We start from the raw sequence: 22,939 nt of genomic DNA on the forward strand, positions 1-22,939 counted from the left end.
GACAAAATATACTACAGAACTATCGTAAAAACATACCAGTAAATTCTTATTGGTTGGGTTAAGTTATAAATCTACTCGTTATTCATGGAATCGGTCAAATATCTAGCGGACGGGCAGCTAACAGCCCGGAACCAGTCCAGGATAGAATTGGAAGCGTTGAAATGTGTAGCATCAATTCAAGGTCGTAGGCTTCCACCAGCTAAACTGGGTGAGGTTGGTGCTCCGTAAAGCGCGTGCACAAACCTTGCTTTTTGGAATCTGACAATACAGAGATTCCACTCCGCCACTAATATTTGAATATACAATAGCGATCTTATTTTTTTTCACGTGTAGTATAGAAATTTGTAATAAGATACATAATGCGGTTATAATAAAGTATTGTGCGATTATTTTCGTATAATTAAAATTAATACGTATTTATTTTTTATAAAATACGAGGGAAGCGGCGCTTCCACCGCTTCTAATGATGGCCTCCACTGACTTGTACAACAAAAACAAACAATAATACATATATAATATAATAAGGACATACATATAGTAGCGGAGCACTACACTTCCCAAGATTAAATCCTGAGCACACTACTGGTGTCTTTAGCAAAAGGATAGCTTCTCTTGGCATATTCATAGCATGTTTTATGGCATTTTATCTTTTTTGAATACTCAATATGTCTTGTTCAGGCATAAAATTTTCAGTAGATGGTATAACTTTTTAAATAAAGAAATTCATATTCAGTCCTAATTTTTGTATCTTCTCCTATTTGGCATAAGTTTATTTTCAAAATTTTTAATAATTGATATTTGATTCTATTGCAATACTTTGTCTAGACCAGGTATGTCCAACCTGTGGCCTACTTAATATTTTTATGCAGCCCACGGTCTACTGCACCCTACACATTTTTTAGATGCATTTCCATTCATTTTGGTAAAGTATGTCTTAAAAATTATTCTCATTTCACTGGATATACTTTGATATCATAATAATGTAATTTGTTGTAGAAAACTGTTATGCATGTGGAGTAGTACTGTACATACTGTTGTAAACAATTCTTTCATGCATGAAAAACATCAAAACTGCTGAAAGAAATAAGTTGAATGATTCCAATTTAACTAACATTCTTAGAATTAAGACTAGTATCATAAAAGCAGATATTGACAATATTATAAAAGGAAGACAATGTAAAAAATCACATTGAATTTATTTTTATTTTGTGAGAGTATAATTGTTTTTTTTTTTTGACTGACACATATATATATATATATATATATATATATAAGTATATCCCATGTTTAAAATTTTTTCCATTGCGTGTCACTTCGCATTGAATTTTCGTCAATGTTAAACCTAACAAATTTTTATAATAATAATTGTGGCTATTGTATCATTAAAAATTATTTCTTTATTTTGTACAAACAAAATAAATATAGTGAAAAATATAAAAACAAAACATTTATACTTTAGAAGTTAATCTAGTATCAAAAATGTTCGATTCAGCATGACACAGTCCAACTGGAACACTTTCAGTTAACTGACATTTCAGTTAATCAGCATTCAGATAATCAACACTCTACTGTAGTACTATTTCTCAATGGGACACCTAGTTTAATTGGTTTTGAACCCATAATGAAAGGAAAATAGAATTTTACATTTATCAATGTAAGAGAAGTGTTGTGGCCAAGTGCATTTTGTTTTGGAAAGTCTTGCAACTTTTTAAAACAAGCAATAGGATTGAATTAAAAAGTTGAGACTTGTTAAATATCATACAGTAACTAAAGACTCAAACTGTGCAGCTACAATATTCAAATCTTGTATGCTTCAAAATTTGAGTGAAGCCATTATTAAAATATATACTTTGCCTACATTTTTTAATTTCACAATTGTATTTAGACTAACTTATTCTGTTGTTGAGCCAAATTTTATTTATCAGAAGACTAATGTTGCAAAGTTATTAAGGAAAGTTATACAGAAAAATGTGTGTCAAAGTGAAGAGTACTGTGGGCTGCAGAACAAAATTTTAATTTAAGTCCAAACAGAAAGATAGTGGAATGAACTTCACTATATATAAAAGTGATAAAGAGAATTATTATATAACATGCAAGTATATACAGTAAAACTTTTCTAATTCAAATGTATGTAACTCAAATATTTCTTTAACTCGAAGGAAACAAAGAACTTGCTANCAGGCCACAAAGGTACTTTAATATATACAGTATATATAATGCTTTTAAAAAGTTCAAAATATGAACAACATATATATATATATATATAATTACAAAAATACTGTATTTGTTATTAATATTTGATATTCACATTTTAAACTTTTTAAAAGCATATATTTATATAACGTACCTTTGTGGCCCACTGAATATATGTAAATTTCTAATTTGGCCCATTGGGAAAAAAGGTTGGACAACCCTGGTCTAGACTATTTGTTGTATTTACTATTTTATATTTTTATTCTGTATTTTTAAAATGAAAAAAAAAAATGTAAATGTAGTTTTAAATATATATTTAAATTTTTGTTCTACTTACAAAGCCTGAATAAGACATTTTGTAATGTCAAAGGCATTAGAACTATATATTTCTTTGCATATTTTTTTGTGATTATTTATCTGACCTTTTCACACCCAAAAATTGAATTGCAGACTGTTTCATATATCTTGGTTAGACAATGCACAGTACACATTGGGACTCTGAAACTTTTTGTGTTAACACACTGTGACTGTGTGAAAGATTACTGAAGGGAACAGATTATTTTACAATGTTCCCTTCAGTTAAGAAAATGAACTGATCTCTGCTAGTATGCATTTCCATAGCATGGCCAAGATTTGTGAAATGAGTTGTATCTTTATTGATAACTAATTTGATGTATGCCTTTTTATACATTGAAATTTAAAAAGTCATTATTTCTTCTATATAACAAAATACAATATATTCAGTGTTGTTAAAAACTGAACATTTTACTCAAAGGAAATCTTAGTTATAAATGAGTCATTAAATTATTAATGTCAAATTAAATGTATGTAATCTACTGTTTTCAGTTTTTTTAAGTTTAATTAATAATACAGTGAACCCTCAATCTATTGTTCTCAGATGTATTACTTTTCCAGAAACATTGTTCAATTTCTAGGATGCTTGCACAAATAGGATTTATGCAGGGGCCTAGAATGAATAAAAAAAAAATTATTTATTACTAGAAGATAGAATTTCTATTCTTTAATTGAAATTTGATGATGAATTCAAAGGGTGCAGAAGTATTATAACTTAAATTACTTGTATTAGTGTAATTTAAGAACAGAATAAACTAAAGTAACATTTTCATAATAATGAAATGCTAATAGTGAAAGCTAAATTCACATTCCAGTTTGATGTAAATAAAAGTTTTAATTTTAAATAATAATGGAAGCTGTTTGAAAGAAATAAAATATTGTTTTAAAATTTAATCTGTTAATTTTTCAGAACAATATTATTCACTCACTGTTGTCAAATATAAATACAGATTGTATTTTAGTCATATCACAACAAAATTTTAACATATAAATTTTTATTTTTTTTTTAATTGAGAATTCTTTGAAAATCCAATCAACATATCAACATTTGATAGCTGATTAGACTATGTGTTTTGACCTAGTAACTCAATTGGAAAAATCTACTGGATCTACATTTCTGTATTAAGATCAGTTGAATTGTTTTTAACTTTTTATTTATAATTTATTATTTATTAAAACATAAATATTATTTAAAATAATTGGAAAATTATCTATAATTTGTTGTATTGTAAGATTCATAAATAATATAAGTTATTTATCAGAGTTTATTTAATTAAAATATAATTAATAATAATCTCAAATATTAAAGTTATAATGTTTTATTTTTAGATAATGCTATCTAATGTGTGGAGTTCTGAGTATGACTGCATCTCCAACATTAAGATCAGTGTCTCCTAAAAAATCTATTCTTAAACAAGAAAGTATTGCATGCCAGAAAGTACAAATTGAAATGGCTGATACTACTAATGATAAATCTCAAACATCTCAAGTTGGAGATGCAAATGTCAGTAATTCTGATTCTTACATGAGTAGTATGCATGTTGATCTTAGGCCTGTATATGATCGGTAAGCATAATTTAATTTAATAAAATAGTTAAACCTACTAACTGTATTACATATTTTTGTATTAGTTTTTTAGATTTTAATACAAACACTTGCATTTCAAACAAACAAGAACACACATTAAAGAAAAGAAATTCAATGTTTTATTAATTTTATGTAATTAAAAATAACACTTCCATATTGTTTTTAATATATAAATAATACATTTAATATAATTTAATATAAAATAAAAAATTAATCTTAATTAGTACTTTAGATGTGATTTTTAAATTTAAATGTACCTGAAATATTTGTTTTATTCTTAATATTTTCTGATGAGCTAACATTTTCAGTAAAAAATTGTAAATTTTATTTTTATTTTTATAGAATTAGAATTAGTTAAGAATTTTTGACGTGATCAAGTATAATAATTAATGCTTCATGTCAGAAATATTTTTAAGTTTATTTTAGTTCCAANTTTGAAAATCCAATCAACATATCAACATTTGATAGCTGATTAGACTATGTGTTTTGACCTAGTAACTCAATTGGAAAAATCTACTGGATCTACATTTCTGTATTAAGATCAGTTGAATTGTTTTTAACTTTTTATTTATAATTTATTATTTATTAAAACATAAATATTATTTAAAATAATTGGAAAATTATCTATAATTTGTTGTATTGTAAGATTCATAAATAATATAAGTTATTTATCAGAGTTTATTTAATTAAAATATAATTAATAATAATCTCAAATATTAAAGTTATAATGTTTTATTTTTAGATAATGCTATCTAATGTGTGGAGTTCTGAGTATGACTGCATCTCCAACATTAAGATCAGTGTCTCCTAAAAAATCTATTCTTAAACAAGAAAGTATTGCATGCCAGAAAGTACAAATTGAAATGGCTGATACTACTAATGATAAATCTCAAACATCTCAAGTTGGAGATGCAAATGTCAGTAATTCTGATTCTTACATGAGTAGTATGCATGTTGATCTTAGGCCTGTATATGATCGGTAAGCATAATTTAATTTAATAAAATAGTTAAACCTACTAACTGTATTACATATTTTTGTATTAGTTTTTTAGATTTTAATACAAACACTTGCATTTCAAACAAACAAGAACACACATTAAAGAAAAGAAATTCAGTGTTTTATTAATTTTATGTAATTAAAAATAACACTTCCATATTGTTTTTAATATATAAATAATACATTTAATATAATTTAATATAAAATAAAAAATTAATCTTAATTAGTACTTTAGATGTGATTTTTAAATTTAAATGTACCTGAAATATTTGTTTTATTCTTAATATTTTCTGATGAGCTAACATTTTCAGTAAAAAATTGTAAATTTTATTTTTATTTTTATAGAATTAGAATTAGTTAAGAATTTTTGACCTAATCAAGTATAATAATTAATGCTTCATGTCAGAAATATTTTTAAGTTTATTTTAGTTCCAAAATTATCATACAGTAGCGATTTTCAAAAATAATTGAGGGTTCAGTGGAAAAACAGTACAAATGACAAATAGTGATAAACTTTAACATTGATAAAAAAAAAAAAATTAACATATTTTATTATTTTATTAAAAACATGTTATTAAATTTTAAAAATATGCAATTCTCATTACTTCAAAATTCATGAGCCAAAATAATCACAACTTTGAATTATCGAGTTTCAAATTATTCAAGGTTTACATATTCCTGCACAATATGCCAAATGCCATGTAACTGATGTAATTTATTAAACAAAGAGAACGTGGCTACATATACAGAATGCTTTTTTTGTTAATTAATAATAATTACTGTAATAATAATAATAAAAAATTACAGGTAAACAGCACATGTCTGGTGAGAACCTCACAGGTTGCCAGATAGGTTTCATAAAAAGTAAAGCAGAATTTCTTGAAATGTAGCCCAAAAGTAGAAGTTGCCCAAATCTAGTATCCTGGAGCCTTACAAATATATCAATCTTCTACTTGTAACCCAATTTTGCAATCCCAAAAACCAGTTATATTTTATAAGAGGAAAAAAAAAGTAGCCTGACAATGTGTTACTGTAAAAGCAAAGCCACATTGACCAGATTAGAGTTGTTCTTGGTCTGTTGTTCTCTTATAGCATGGAGGCACTTCCATCTAAATGAATGACCTAACATATGCTGATGACAGTTTGGACAGAATTTTCACTTCAGATTTTGAAGTAGCTATTATTAGAACAGTTACGTGCAGTGGCGTTACAGGAGCGGAATTCCCGATCCGGAAATTTTTCAACTTTTAGAGAGAGGTTTTTCCGCTAGCACTTTCAGTAGTGTAAAACTACCATCATCAGGCGGTACATAGAATTCNTTAGAACACTTACGTGCAGTGGCGTTACAGGAGCGGAATTCCCGATCCGGAAATTTTTCAACTTTTAGAGAGAGGTTTTTCCGCTAGCACTTTCAGTAGTGTAAAACTACCATCATCAGGCGGTACATAGAATTCGATAGTTCGAGCTTTCCGAACAATATTCTGACGGTTTTTTGAAAAATTCTCAGTATCGAATATTTCGAACGATATTTCCGACGGTTCGGCTGATTATTGTTTTCGAATATTATTTAAAGGTTCTTACATCATAGCACGAAGAAATGATGATAAATAAATATTAACATTAGAAATGTCTGTTAATGAACATAGTTCGTTCAAGTATGCGCACCAACACAAAATAAGCATATAAGCAACGAAGGAGTATTTTCATCTTGGGTTGAGTTGTTTGAACGCTGTTATCCAAATTTGTGGGAGCTCGAGGGTTGGGGAGTTGCATGGTATAGTAGTAGAAATAAAGAGTGTCTCCCAAATAAATAGCTCCTTTAGTTCGTTGCAGCGTTTTAGTAACTTTGTTTCGTTCCATAGAGGCTGGTAGTTATGGTCGAGTACTCTCTTTGCTAATTCCGTAACTGGCCTATTATTTTTGATGTCTTCTTGATGTTCATGGATTCGTGAACTTAATTTTCTAGCGGTAGCTCCTATATAATTAATCTCTTCACCAGTTAGTGTGTGCTTTAGCAGGATTTGGTAGATACCGGATTTTTCATTCAACTGGTACTTATCCCTATCGTTACATAGTAGTCTTCTTAGATTTGGTTGCGGTGTAATTGGTAGAATATAGCCATTACTTCTAAAAATATGTGCAATTTTTAAGGAGATAGGGAATAAGTAAGGTATCGGGGGGTGTGCTATTTTTAAGTCTTCCTTATTGGATAGGAAAGATTGTGGAAATAACCTGTTTTTTACACGATTTTTTTTTAGAAAAATGAATTTTGAATGTGAGTAACCTGCTTTTAACATGATAGATTGAATAATGGATAATTCATTTTCAACTAGCACCTGAATAGAAGGGAGAAGGTATGCTCTCCGTATTAGCAAAGATATAGCTGAGTTTTTGTAATGTGGTGGTTGGTAAGCGGCGGCTGGAATGATTTGTGGAGTATTATTATTTCAATGATGGACGGAAAATATAAGCTCCGGAGATGTACTTATATCTAAGTCTAGGAAAGATATTCTATTATTTTCTTGCTCTTCGACAGTAATTCTTCCTAACCAAAATTATTCACAACTAATACCTCCTATTATTAAATATTGCAGCCATAAAGAACACAAAAAGTCCAGACTTGCAACCTAAATTAGACTTTTCTACGTTGTCTACTATAGCACCAATGCATTCACCTAAAACCATAAGGGCAAATATGAAAACTCCAAAAATGGTAAAATCTTTTCTTGAATCAAATAACCTAAAATTGTTAGTAGCCGACAAAGACAAATGTTTTGTTTTATGCAGAAACAAAGATTTCCTCAATAGAGCTAACGAGTTCCTCGAACATTCTAGATCAATAGTACTAAAACAAGATCCTACTTCCACTGTGTTAAGAAAAGTGCACAAAGTAATTGCATTACCAGGAATTGTAGAATCTTTAGCTGGTCCTCTCAATCCTCCATCGAACGTCGCATGCCCTAGATTATTTTTCGAGGCAAAAACCCATAAACTGTCATGGCCACTAAGACCATTAGTCAACAAACGTTCCCATCCCACGTATCATCTTGAAGCAGCTCTAGCAAAACATATCACATCCTTAATCCCACATTCTGAGCTTGTAACTACATCCTCTACCGAAGCCAAATGTACCATCTTACAAAAATTAGGAAACCTCCCCTGTAACTCCTACCGTTTTTACAAAATCGATGTTATTTCTCTATATCCTTCGGTTCCGTATTTTGAGGCCATCATGCTGGCAAATATACTATTTCTCAATTCTAGTTATCCAGCATCACGTGTTTTACACTTACATGAAGCTCTTAGCCTTATTACTCAAAATAATTATTTCCAATTTAATGGGAAAATATATAAACAAACACAAGGCATACCAATGGGCTCCCCATTATCTCCTATTCTAGCCGAACTGGTCATGAGAAATATAGAACATCAGGTTTTCAATGCTCCTTTAACAATCCAATATCCTCTCATGTATCTACGGTATGTCGATGATGTGCTAATTGCGTGGGATAGTTCCAATGAGGATTTGCTTCAATTTACTCAAATATTAGCTTCTATTTATCCTACAATTAATTTTACTGTCGAAGAGCAAGAAAATAATAGAATATCTTTCCTAGACTTAGATATAAGTACATCTCCGGAGCTTATATTTTCCAATTAATTGGAATATTATTATTAATAAGTTTGATATGTTAAATAACTTGTAAAGTTTCATTAAAGGATGATATTTAGAAAATTAATTAAATGATGATACACATGTGAAAGAATTAAATTTCAGGACATTATAATTTTTAGTTTGTTTAGAATTTATATCTAACAACGTCTTGTACCATTGTTAGATATAAAAAATACTGACATTTTTTTGATGCAAAGTATTGTGAAATATTATTCATCTAAAGTTATTTAATACAGAACTTTTGTTAAATTAAATAGAATAATAATTTAATAAAAATAAACTTTTTAAATAATCATAGAGGAATCAGGAAAACAATAATTTTAAAAGGATATGTCTGTTTAAGCATTTTATCTTTTATAAATAGAAGTAAAGTCAATAGGTTTAGTTTTGAATAATTAATTAAACCATAAAAATGGATTTTTAATTTAAATCATTTCAAATCTTTAATAATGTGAGTATTTTGCTTAAATACTTTTATTTGATTTCTGTGTGCTGTTATTTTTTTAATCTTATATTCTATCTTATAACATATGATAAGAAACATAAATTGCATTGTTAAAAATAATTATATTATGTATAAATTAGAGTTATAAGTTATTTATTGAAATTATCCATTAAATAAAAGTCCCATAAAATGAGACTCTATTTCCATGAATTTTTATAGAGAAAATTATAATCCATTTTTGGATTCTAAAAATCCAAATATGAAAAAAAAATGAAAATAAGAGTAATAAATGATGTAAAAATAACGATATTTAAAAAGGATGTATGAATAAAATCCTTATTTCTATGTTTTGGTGAAATTTGGTTAAGTTTAAATGAATAAGATGATTTTTCTTTCAGTAAAATGTTGGTATCTATTTATGCAAAATTAATTAAATTTCATCAAAAATATGAAAAGAATAATTTTGAACTTGAGACAAAAAACCAATTGCACTTACATCAGAGATGTTAACTGAAAGAATCATTCTACAATTTTACAAAACATATATACTTAGAAGAATTACACTCACTGAGTATTTCTTATATGCATTGCTTAGCTTACAAAGATAAGGTGACAACTAGATTAGAATGTGGTAGATGGATGGACAATAAGGAAGCTAACACTTTTTCTAGAAAAATTTTAATTACTATTCAAAATCACCCAGACAATAATTTTATGAAACTAATAACAGAATACTGTAATAGGCAAATACTTTTATTGTGGAAACTAAAACCCACAGGATTTATCTGTAAGTTTATGTGTGTCTTTCTCCACAAAATCACCCAAACAGTTTAAAACATAACAAGATTATTCGTTGCACTGTAAAAAATTCCTTTTTCATTCGTTGCACTGTAAAAAATTCCTTTTTCTATGGCTGCAGCCACTTGGTGATGACAGCTTTCACTTTATCACTACAATGACCACATATATGTTCTTTCAAATGTGAATAAATTTGAAAATCAGAGGAGAACAGATTCAGGCTGATCAAGGATGTCACATAACTTGAAACTACTCAATATCCTTTATAATTTTCATCACTTACATTTCTTCATTCACTTGCAAACTTTGATGATAATGACAGTCTTCATATACTTTTCTAAGCTGATGATGGATTTCAGCAGGTGAATCTATTTGGCCCACAAAAATAACTGCTTGGACTTTGGAAGATCACTTTTTTAACTCTGTCATCATTTTGGGATGCTACATCACATCTGTTCAAAAGTTATTCATTCTAACCATTTATTGATACTAATCTGGATCATTACTAATTATCTGCATTGGAGTTACACTCAATGGTACTTTTGTTTTTAAGTTACGGACTTTATCTTTTTGATCATCCCTTTTATCTTTCATTACTGTGTTACAGTAATGAAAGATAAAAGGGATATATGTTTGAATATATATTTAAATATATACTGTATGTTTAAATATATGTTTGAAATTATTAATAGAGATTTTAAGGTACACAGATCAGTTTATAACCTTATGAAATTAATAAACATATGTTGTTAATAGTTTTAAATAACTTTAAATCATAATTTTAAACTTAAAAATTGATTATTAAATTCAATTTTTCAGGTTTTTAGTGGTGCTTATATGCCTTATTTTTAGTGTTTTGTCAACTATTGAACAGTATACAGATTTTGCAATTGAAATGTTATTTTGGATGGTAAGTTTAATTATAAATTAAGTTTTATATATATTATATACCAATAATGAGACAATTATTAAAGTATATTCATTTAATGATCACAACTTTTAATGCATAAGAAATATTTTGATAAATATATATATATATATATATTTATTTATTCTTATCTATATTAAACTAGATCCATACAGTGATGGATGTAGCTAGATTCTTTGAAAACACTGTTCATTACTAACATCTTCACATGAAAACATAGAAAAACATAACATAACAGTTTTAACTTTCATATAAAACATGCATGCAGTATATATGTAATTTCATGAAATTATAAACTTTGTGGAGCTCTATAAATAATTTTTGCACTGGTGCTAATGATACTCTTGTTCTGTATTATGTATATATAAGTTCAGATATATAGATTAATATTTTAAGCTACTATGTAGCTTATCGTATCTGTATATATTGTAAATCTAAATCACAAGACTGCATAAAGAAAGAAACTCAATGAACGATGGGTTACTCATTAATGATTTACAGCATAGTTAATGTGAATTTCAGAATATCATTTCAAAAACATGATTGTATATATTATTTTTAAATATTTAAAAATATTTTTATAAATTCAAAATAATGTTTATTTAGGCAAACTGGTTTTTATTAGTGAAAAAATTGTCCTATCATGTTTTAAGTGAAAATCACTAAAGTGTATTTAAAAAATTGCAAAACATAAATTTAGAAGTTTGTTCAATAAAATTCAGTAAACTGATTTTGCAATTTTTTTAACCAATTTTTCAAGACTCCTAGACTTTCAACTCAGTTTTTATTGAATGTATTTAGCAGGGCTATGGAGTCGCGTAAAAATCTACCGACTTCGACTTTTCCTTACCATCCGACTCCGACTTCTACCAGGGGCGGACTTGTTACCAGAAGAGACCTGGGAANTCTGTGGTCAGAGTGGTCAGAATCAGAGTCAGATGGTTTAACACAGGAGTTAGTTATTAAGCGTCAAAGTGGTTGAACTAAATCATGTCCTCATGCACATTCTAACATCTTAGGCGAGAACATCTTAACGGGTTTTATTGTACTATTATAAAATGGCAAAAAAAGCTTACTTTGAGGGTAGAGACGAGTTTTATTTTTTATTTTGAACGCTAATAACAAGTAAAATATTCATTAAGAGATATGACACATGACCAGTTTTATGTCTTCACCCTGTCGATCTTTAATTAAGAACCAAAATTTAATAGTATTAATGCCCCTTTATACGCAAGCTACAGTGCCATATTTCGTTTCTTAAACTTTACCCATTCTGAGATATTGTTTAATATCTCAGAACAGAAAATAAAGAAATTAAACAAATTAGATGCCAACACACATGCGTGTGAATTTTTCTCCTTTTATTGACTTTTTTGAGCGGTTCGGGAGGTCTCCAAACCTGTATTTTTGCAAATAAAAAAAAGTTGGAGGGTCAAATTTGACGCAATTCCAATACTTTTCTATTTTATATACATAACAAGTTGGGAAGTAAAAAGGAGTCAGAGTTGGCGGATTTTTTGACAACTCCAACTCCAGCTAAAACACCAAAATTCCACAACTCTGACTCCACAGCTCTGGTATTTAGAACAATTCATATGCTTTTTGAGCAAACTTTGAGATTTTTTGATTTCTCCTCAGTAAATATACTATTAAATATAATTTACAATAAGGTTATTTATATGTTAAAAGTTGTAATATAATTTTAATCACAAAAGACACATTCTGTCCAAAAATTATTTTTTGAAACCACCATTTATTCTGATCATGTGTTCCAGAACACCATCGACAACCTGACCTTTCTTTGTAGGCTACTAGGTCATCAGGCTAAAACATTCTTTTAAAAAACACACAAAAATGTCCAATTAAAACATTAAAAGTAAAAAATTGGAACTGGCGGCCTTACAGACGTCTTGAACTTGCATCCTTTCCAGTTAGGGAATTTCAATCCTTTATATTCACTTGATAAATGCGCTGTCTTTTGTGATTAAAATAAATTAACATCCAGCGAAATTCTACAAACAAAAGATGTAATATAAGTAAATTGCTGAGCAAAGTGAGGAGGAAACAACATGAACAAGGTTACATTAAGTTCACTTTGTGCCCGATTCTAATGTGACACCAGTTTTGAAAACCAGATAGTCCGAAAAAACATGCATTAAAATCAAGAAAACATATAAATTAAAAAAAATTTTTTAATTAAATAAAAGAAAAAATGGTGCATTTAAAATAATTTTAAAAATTTTACAAAAGTTTAAAAGGGAAGTTATATTTTAAAAATTTGTTAAATTTAACAAATTTAATATTTTAAATGTTAAAATAATAGTATATTGTTTAAAAAACATGGACACATGATTTTTTAATTGCAGATTATTTATAAATTTTTGTGTTGTACACTTTAAAAATGTTTTTAGTTACATAAATACTAATTTTTTATGACTGGAATAAAAAATAATGTTAATAATCATAATATTATAGGAAACAGTATTAGTAGTATTTTTTGGAGTAGAATATATTGTTCGATTATGGTCAGCTGGATGCCGAAGCAAATATATGGGATTTTGGGGACGTCTTCGGTTTGCTAGAAAACCTATTTCAATTATAGGTATTTAAATTTGATATTTTCTAACTTTATTTAAGTACTTGCTATAGTATATATTTTTAATAAGATGTTCTTATTTTATATCTTATTGAGTTATTCAATATTTAGTTTATTTAGAAATAAGATAAATATTTAGTCCAATATATATATATATATATATAATTATAACAATAGTTTAGACAGAGTAAATTTAATATACAGGGTTTTCAAAAGAGAATGGTCGGGTTTTGGGAGACCTGTGAAATATAACACCTTAAACAACTTATATTTATCTATCAATCAATATCTAAATGATGTTGCAGAATACATCCGTGTGATGAATGCTAGAATTAAACTGGGACACCATCAACTGGGCTATTCTAACTGGGCACTATACATATGGGTAACAAAATAAGAAATGAATAAATAGACAAATAACATATTTTTTAATTGAAAATTAAGTAGACATATTTTAAAGTCTCTCTTTAATCCTTTTTCACCATCTAACACAGAAGTAACAGTAAATTGGCTTTGAAGATATAATAAATTGAATAAAATAAAGACATAAAGACTATGCAAATAATGCACAATTTTCATGCAAAAATTGTTTGTGCATATCTAAAGCACCACCAGAGGGCTCGAAGCAGTAGTTATATATGGCTACAGGACACAATAGTTATTGTAAGAAAAACTTTTTATCATTGTTTTAATGTAAAAAACACTGGATCCTAAAATAAAAGATCGATGTTTGATCAATTTTAACTTTGTTTTAATTTTTTCAATATCTATTTATGGTGTTTTATGAAGAATTTATTATATCTTGAAGATATAACAGTAAGTTGGCTTTCAAAGCAACTTACTGTTACTTCTGTGTTGGATGGTGAGAAAGGATTAAAGAAAAGACTTTAAAATATGTCTACTTAATTTTCAATTGAAAATGGTCCTGGGTTGTATCATCTTTATGCAATTAATGCATGATTTTTAAACAAATTTTTTGTTTTCTTTATTAAAATTGCCATTCCTTTCTATTGATCTACTACCTAATAAATATTTTTTAAGAAACAAGTTAAACGAGTTAAAAGAACAATTTTGTAATTAACAAACATATTTATACATGTTACATACTTTTCTATTTACTTGTAAAAATAAATAAATATAAAGTTTCAAGGAAGTTGATATCTACTCCTGAAAATTAACAAATATACATAAAAACAAAGAGAACAATTACATAAAATTAAAAATACATTACATTATATATTAAATATTAAATACAAATATACATTAAAACAAACAAGTATAAAAGTTCTTTGAAAGAATTTGTTTTTAAAGAACTGTTTTTCTTTGATGTATTTTTGTTAACCACTTTTGACATACAATAATTAATGATGCTAAAGTAAGATGTTCCAAACATTTCCATTTCCTAAGTTGAAAATAATTGATAACTTTAAGACTTATGAAGTATGAGTTATATCATATTTATATTTACATATATTTTACCAATATTTACAAAAAAAATTAATTAAAAAGATCCACCAAATTGTATGCTTGCTAAGCATACAAACATTTTTAAGTTTCTGTTGCTCAGTTAATTGCTACTCAATTAACTATTGCCCATTGTGAATATCAAACTTTAATTCATATAGTGAATACTGAAACTAAGGCTAAATCTCAATACAAAAGCAAGTTTCTTATGCAAGGAACCATTCGTTGTAGTGCTAAAATGATTACCATACAAGAAAAATTGCATATATTATTCTGGTTAGTGGAATTTACAATCCATAATTTTTATTCATTAAAAGTTTTTAGATGGAAATATCAAAAGTATCCACACCATGATTACAGATTGTTCAAACAGTTCAAGGAAACAGTGTTTTGAAACAAAAATTAGCCAGAAACCATGATCTTGGATGAAACTATGAAAATAAACAAATTTGATGGTCCCTGCATCCAGAGTCCCTAAAATGAAATAATAGTTCTTGACTATAATATGAATAGACAGTTGTTCATTCCACATTATAGTTTAGAACTGGTCATCCAAAATCAAGTCATTTCACATTATTCAAAATCATTTGTGCAAAATGTCATATGAAAGAGATTAAAAGCTAAGTACAAAATGACTTGCAGACATGATTTTCACTAAACTTTTTAGAGTATAAACAGATCTGGTTATAGGCTCATTATATTGTGGTTTAAACTTTATTACAAAATGCCAGTCATCCATCTTTGAGCTTAGTCTAAACAAATTTCAATGAAATTTTGGCTATTTCATTTACATTATTATTATTCTCAGCTTTTGATGTTGTTTAATCAATCAGTGAATTATTTCATTACATCACAAAAATGTCAGAAAATGTAAATATTAATTGTACAAATTCTGACATATTTGAAAATGTAAGTTTCAAATATGTCAGAACTTTACAGAAAAAGAAAAACAATTGTAGATTAATTAATTCATAACTATCCAATCATTAAGAAAAAGGATATGACAAAAAAATTCCGAAATGGAAGAAATTGTATATGAAGAAATATGTAAAGAATTTTCTTCAGCATTTTGTGTCGTCACTGTACAGTTGAAAGGCAAGTTTGTCTTTATAAAATATTCAGTTAATAATATAAAATTTATTATTTCTTATACAATATGCCTTTCGTAGTTAATTAATAATTATTAATTGTAATTAATTGTCATATATGCTATATAACATTTTACAAACAAAAAGTGATTTTAACCTATTAGTAATATTCCAAGTTATTTTAGGGGTTTCACACAGAGACTTGAGACTATTATTTTATTGTAAAACTATCAAGTAAATTGTACATCATTAAAGTCCAACATCTAAAATGCATTTCAGCACTTTTTGCTGTGTCCTCTTACTGTTTATGTAGTAGTGGGTAACTGTAGACAGTGAACCATAGTTTATAAATATTAATAAGTGTATGATTTTAGAGATGTTGTTGTGAAGATATTGTATTGAGTCTGGATGTATTGTGTAAAATGTTGATAAGAAATCTAACAGAAGAGGGCATAGAAAAAAAGTGTTGAAATGCATTTTAGATGTTGGAGTTGAATGATGTATTATGCTTGATATTTTGCAATAAAGTAATGGTCTCAAATCTGTTTATGTGATATATTCCAGTTATTTTAGGAGTTAACAGTATATGATAACTACAGTCGACCCCCCTATAACGTACGTTCCTATAACGACAATTCCTATAACGTAGCGAAAAAATTGTAGCAACTTTTGTATAACGTACTTCCTATAACGTCGTTTCGCGACAAGATTGATAGAGTCTGGACCAATAGTGGATGAGCAGCCGAACTACTTTCCTCCGACCCTGCGCCACGCTACGGAGCGGCTAAATTGAGTTTGCTATCGTCTGTTTAGTATTATATATAAATTATATATAAATTAGGTACTGTACATATAATTATATATTAATTATATATAAATTAGGTACTGTATATATAATTATATATTAACTTAATTTATTGTAACTTTATTATAATTATATATATGCTTTCTGCCGCCTGGCAACACGCTACGGAGATTTTAGGCTAGTAAGTTGAGTTTATTATCGTCTGCACAGTATGTAAATTAGGTACCGTAAGTCTAATACAGCACTAATTTTATACATTTCTTGTGAAAGAAACACTTCTTATTCAACGGCCATAAAAATTATTTATATTAATGATGTCTCCAAAGGTCAAGTTATTTTTCTGCGAAAAATTCGTTATCAGAAATCGCGGCCGCCGTTTCGTGTGCTGTTCCGCGACGAAAACAAGCTTTGAACAACGGGCGTAGTCGAACGGTACACACTCGGTAAGTAATCCTATAATTTTTTGTTTATAGCATAGTTTATACGGATTACTCCCAAAAAATTATACGTGTTTTGGAAATGTTGAGTGGAATTAGTCTAGAATCGGTTAATTTTATAGAAGAAAACCTTTCGAACAGCCTTAGTCCATAAAGTTCCCACCTATCGGGCTGCGATTGGCTCATTCCTACAACGTAATTTTCGGTTAGCGTGGAACGTATCTAAGCGTTATAGGGGGGTCTACTGTAATTAATAAAAAAAGGGGGATAAGAAGCTAGTGGGTAGACATATAACATGTAGATTATTAAAATTAATTAATAGGTAGACAGATTTTACTATTAGTAAAAATCACCTATTAATTTAATAATCTGATATAAAGATTTAAATGACATAATATATATTTGATATAAATTTGAAATACAATTGTACAGTAGTCTACTATCTATTTTATGTAATATTTAATATGTAGTATGTTGCAGACAATTAAAAATAAAGGCAAAAAAGGTAAAAGATTACGTGCATCATTCTGGTAGTTGAAGGGAAGAGGATCACCACCACCATTTTCACTGAACATGTTAACTCAGGTGGTTCTGTCTGTGTTGAGTAACATTATTGAATAGTTATCTAATCTAGATGATCCATCTTCACCATTAATCATTGCAAATAAAATAATAATGAATTAAATGCATATGTTTGCAATGTTGCAGTTGCAAATGAATTAGAAAATGTCTTATTATGTTTATCAGTAACATTAAGTGATGGTTGTGGAAAAGAATGATTGAGACATTCTCTGTATAGAAAGAAACAGTATTAATTTTTGAGTTTATAGACTGTAAGTTTTTAGATGTTCTTAGCAAATGCTGAGTCCTCCACATCCTGAAAAACCTGATTTTCTTAAGCCTAATGTTCTTTCATCTTTCCAGTTATGATAAAAATTAATCTGAAGTGATTCCAACTAAAGATTGGAGTATTCATATGCAAGAATTAAGAACTAGTTGATTCAAAAACATTTTAGTTGTTTCCAAGAACTTGTGCTAGGTATTTAAATATTGAAAGTTCTTGGATGTAACTTATGAATTCACACAACAATGAACAAGGCCAATTCAAGTATCAAGAATTAGTATATCACTCTGATGTCAGAAATTTTAATCACATTACAATACTACAGAGACCAAGTTATTCTGTGATCTTAACTACTCTAACTAATTGTTAACTTCAATCTATGTAACTACCAACAATATTAATCAATGTATTCTTGAATACTCAGTACTATTAGTTACTGATTACTCCATAACCTGTACAAGGCAAATTGGAGCAACATATGTTACAGTTATTCTCATTGATTCAATGAATTACATTCTTTGCTTATTCTCAAGAATTTGGTTTTCAGAAATTCATTTGATTTTTAAAAATATTCAATTCTGCTTCTAGTTAACTCAACAAATAATAATATTAACAAAGATCTTATGTTTGTATGTCCCTTCATCACAGCTTTTATTTCTCTGAAGAGGTTCTAGCTCATTCTCAGACTATAGCTTGTCTGGCTCTGTAGTGATTGTTATTCCTGGAGATGATTTTACTTTTCATTTATTTCTAGAGATCTTAATTTTCCTTTTATTCCAGTTATATTGTGTTCTTCATACCCAAAACCTTTTTTTTTTCTGCATTTAGTAGGTTTTCATTTTATTCAGGTTTAATTTTAGACAAACTTAATGGCTTTCTTGTAACTAGGGTACAGTGAAGGAGTTTGGAATTTGTTCTATCTGAAGGAAAAAATCTACGTTGCAATTATAAGTGTTATGCTAAGCAGTCTTGATCAAGTATGATTTGAAATTGCCATTTGTTTTTGAAAATTCTGTATAATTTAATGTTTAAAAATAATTTCAGCTTAGTATAGTATAACATTTTTATTGAATTTCTTATTTTATAAAAGAACTTAGATTTTATTATTTGAAAACATTATATCTACTTAAATAAATATATTGCCATTGAATGTTTTATTCCCATTTAATAAATTAAAAATTTTGTTTTCAGACTTAATCGTTGTTGTGGCATCTATTGTTGTCTTGGCTGTGGGATCTAATGGCCAAGTATTTGCTACATCAGCAATCAGGTAAACTTTAATTAAATTTTTACTAAAAACTGAAAAATTCATGTTTAAAGAATGTTTTTAGGGAAAATATAGTGGTTAATCTTATGCAAAAATTTTGTTAATAAGTAGTAATGTATTAGGCTACCATAAAATAGGATGAATAGAAAAAACTTCAAGAAAATTCTGTATGTGTCTGACAAAAAACTAACCAACAAATCAGAAAATTCTCTTTGGACATTATTTTTTAAAGGATGGACATTGTTTAGTTAGGCTATCAAACATTGTTCTAAATGCCAGACCTGTTTGCATGTTATGTTGGTTGGATACATTCTTTTGAGGTTTGACAGATTTTGTTGGTGTCATATTATAGGTTATTAAAATATTATGCTGAGTATTGTCCTAGTATCATTTCATTAAATTTTTATTTAAATCATTTATATTTAAAATGATTTTTTTTATAATCATTGATGCAATCATCTTCTTGCAATGTAATTATTTTGAATTTGTGGGATGAATAGAAACAAAACAAAAATGACTGTTTCTATTCACCCCATACAACTTTTATCAATACCAATGATTTAAAATTTGAATAAGTTTGACCTAGCTCTGAAGTAGCTAAATATAGTAGATCTATTCTCTGTATAGGTTTTGATTTATTTTAGTGAGGACACTTCTCTTAAAGTTGGTGACTTCTCTGCAGTGAAGGGATATAGAAAGTAAAAGAAGTACAGGAGATTATGTTGAAAAGTGTGTCAAATTAAAGAATGTGGCTACGTGGGGCTCTTTCTACTGGAGAATACCATAGACAATGAGATTTTTGGAGACTTGTGAGAACTTTCACTTTACATATTGGGAAACTTTTTGCCCATTACCAGTTCTTCAGTATGCTTCAAAAACATGATACATTTTCCTGATGACTTCAGTGACTTGAATATTTTCGAAAAACTCTTCCATTTTTATTTATGTAATCAGTTTTACAGATTACCCACGCTACTTGAGCAGAGTTTTGTAAAAACTCTAGAATTTATACAGAAAGAAAACAATGTGCATAATATAAGGCCTATGTAAATAATATAATTTTTTCAAAAAAAAAGAGCATTATTTTCAATTCTTCTAGTTATAAAATAAAAACAAATATGGCTTTTAAGTTAGTTTTTATTCTTTCCAATCCATGGTGTGAAAGGAAATATCAAGTAAAAAAGAAAAAAACAAGGAATTTGATTACTTCATATATCATCTACTGAAGTTGTGAAAAAGGATAAGACTGATTTTTTTAAGACTGCTTATGTATATACAGTAGAGCGTCGATTATCCGAAAGTCAATCATCCGAAACATCAATTATCCGAAAGAATTCCAGTCGGCAAATTTAAATTTTTGTCAGTGCTGTGGCGCTGCAATCTTTGGCTATGTCTTGGGCTACTCAAATATTTTACGTTTCTGATACTAAATTAACTTCTGAAGTATAATTTTTTATTGTTTTTATATTTTTCAATATATTAATTTTGTTTGTACAAAATAAAAAAATAATTTTTAACGATACAATAGTCTTCGTTAGGCTTAACATTGACGAAAATTCAACGTAAAGCGATACGCAACGGAGAAAAATTTCAACATCGGATACGTTAAACTATTTTTTTCGTGCATAATCGGTTATCCGAAATATCAGTTATCCGAACAACCCCATTCCCCAATTGATTTGGATAATCAACGCTCTACTGTATACTGTATGTATATATATATATATATATTTATATACTGTATTTACTTGTATGTAAGACAAGGTTTTTATTCAATTTTCACTGCTTCAAAAAGTAAAAGATTCTTTGCAATTTTGCAATAATTTTTATGAACTGTATATTTGCATTTTTTACTGGATGCTCATCCTCTGGTGTTTAAAAACAAAAGTATTTTATCTGGGTTGTTTGAATTGTTCTTGTGTATTGTCAGGAGTAAAGACGAATAGCAATAGGAAAAACAAAGCTTTTAAATTAAATTCTAAAATCACACAGAAGCCTGATATAAGTTTTAATCCATTCCAACATGAAAACAGATGATTATTCGGAAATTAGAATTTGGAGAAACTCATAAGTGTAATCAACGGAGAGTCAATTCAGCTGTTAAAAATTGGCAATAAAAGTTCTCGATTATCCAGCTTTACATGAACAAATTATGTTGTCGATTTTACAAGATTATTCCTTAAAGTTTAAAATACCAGTAATTTTTGCAGGACAATGTGTGCATTTATGTTCATTTGATATTTTATTTGTGATTAAACGAAATAAAATTTGAATTGCATTAATAAATCTAATTTTCTTTATTTTGATCTTTAAAGTCACACCTCGTCCTATATGTGAGATTGCCTTATACACAAATAAATGTGTTATATATATGTTACTGTGAATGACCGATATCTGGCAAATGTCGAGATTTCCCGGTGAATGTCAGCATTCACACAGTTGTTTTGTGTATGTACAAAATATTTGCTAAATATCATTATTTCTCACTTACACCGGCAAATGTCGACATTCAGTACGCACTGATGGTGAATGTTGAATAAAAATATTTTTATTATGTTAAGACAAAAATGCAACTTTTTAATGTCAAAATAAGAGAAAACTTAAATAACAGCACTTGTAAATAAACTGTTGAACCTAAAACGAACAGTACATTCTTAATCAGAAAAGAAAAATAATACACAAAATTACACATACACATATATTATGTGATTAATGGTATATAATTTTATTTATTGCAACTACTTAAACTGTTAAGGCACTTTGAATTGCACAAGAGTACCTTGTTTTACAACTGCATTTATTCGTGGAACACTTCTTTTTGCAATGACAGCGTGTATAGCCTTGCCCTCCACTTTTCAAATTAGCTGCAGCTGCTTCCCTCAGCAATATTTCTTGAGAAGAAATCTCATCTGTAGAATGTAACTTTTCTTTACAAATTACAAACTGATTACTGGTATAAAGCTGCTCGAGGGTACCATTTTTGTTTGCTAATTTATAAAAGTTGGAGTCTTCTATTCCATCTACAACCGCCAACACATTTTGGGCATCTGTACGGCCACGGTTGATATCAGGGACTTGTATTCTTACGGTATCACCAATTTGAGCAGAAGGAAGCGGCAAAAAATTTGGCGACAGACTGTCACCTCTCTGTCAACATCAGCTTCTTGGGTGTTGTTTCGACCTCCACCAAAGCTTATCTGTGCTTGTTGACATACACCGCCGATTGTTCGAATGTATAATAATATAACCAAATATTTAGTCTCTCACTGACATATTTTATATGTGTTGACATTCACCGGAGAATATCGACATTCTCTAATTTCGGTCTTTCACAATAACATATATAAACATTTGCTGCCAGGTGATGCAGTTTGCGTCATGTGAAATTATGACACAAAATTAAAACGTGTTAATATAAAAATAATTGTTTATATGCATGTGTTGTTGTGTGTCCTTGAAA

At 28.3% G+C, this 22,939-nt stretch overlaps 2 protein-coding genes across 2 annotated transcripts in view; both read left to right on the forward strand.

Annotated features, from left to right (window-relative positions):
• Nucleotides 1–7,473: 7,473 nt before the first annotated feature.
• On the forward strand, nucleotides 7,474–8,792 carry LOC111638581. The gene has a single exon (XM_023384311.1). The coding sequence runs from the start codon at nucleotides 7,797–7,799 to the stop codon at nucleotides 8,790–8,792; it is 996 nt and encodes a 331-aa protein (XP_023240079.1). The 5' UTR covers nucleotides 7,474–7,796.
• A 1,606-nt stretch (nucleotides 8,793–10,398) lies between these two features.
• LOC111638582 (potassium voltage-gated channel subfamily KQT member 1-like) overlaps nucleotides 10,399–22,939 on the forward strand; it is an 84,613-nt gene continuing 72,072 nt past the window's right edge. Inside the window, exons 1-4 of the mRNA XM_023384312.1 lie at nucleotides 10,399–10,412; nucleotides 10,870–10,960; nucleotides 13,454–13,580; nucleotides 19,404–19,482. Coding sequence (XP_023240080.1) covers nucleotides 10,399–10,412; nucleotides 10,870–10,960; nucleotides 13,454–13,580; nucleotides 19,404–19,482 — 311 coding nt within the window. The remainder of the gene's footprint in view (nucleotides 10,413–10,869; nucleotides 10,961–13,453; nucleotides 13,581–19,403; nucleotides 19,483–22,939) is intronic.

This window comes from Centruroides sculpturatus, unplaced genomic scaffold (assembly GCF_000671375.1).
Source record: "Centruroides sculpturatus isolate CEXI.00-Female unplaced genomic scaffold, Cexi_2.0 scaffold1098, whole genome shotgun sequence".
Lineage (NCBI taxonomy): Eukaryota > Metazoa > Arthropoda > Arachnida > Scorpiones > Buthidae > Centruroides > Centruroides sculpturatus.

Coding starts and splice junctions, on each gene's coding strand:
- LOC111638581 (XM_023384311.1), top strand. CDS start 7,797: ATGCATTCACCTAAAACCATAAGGGCAAATATGAAAACTCCAAAAATG.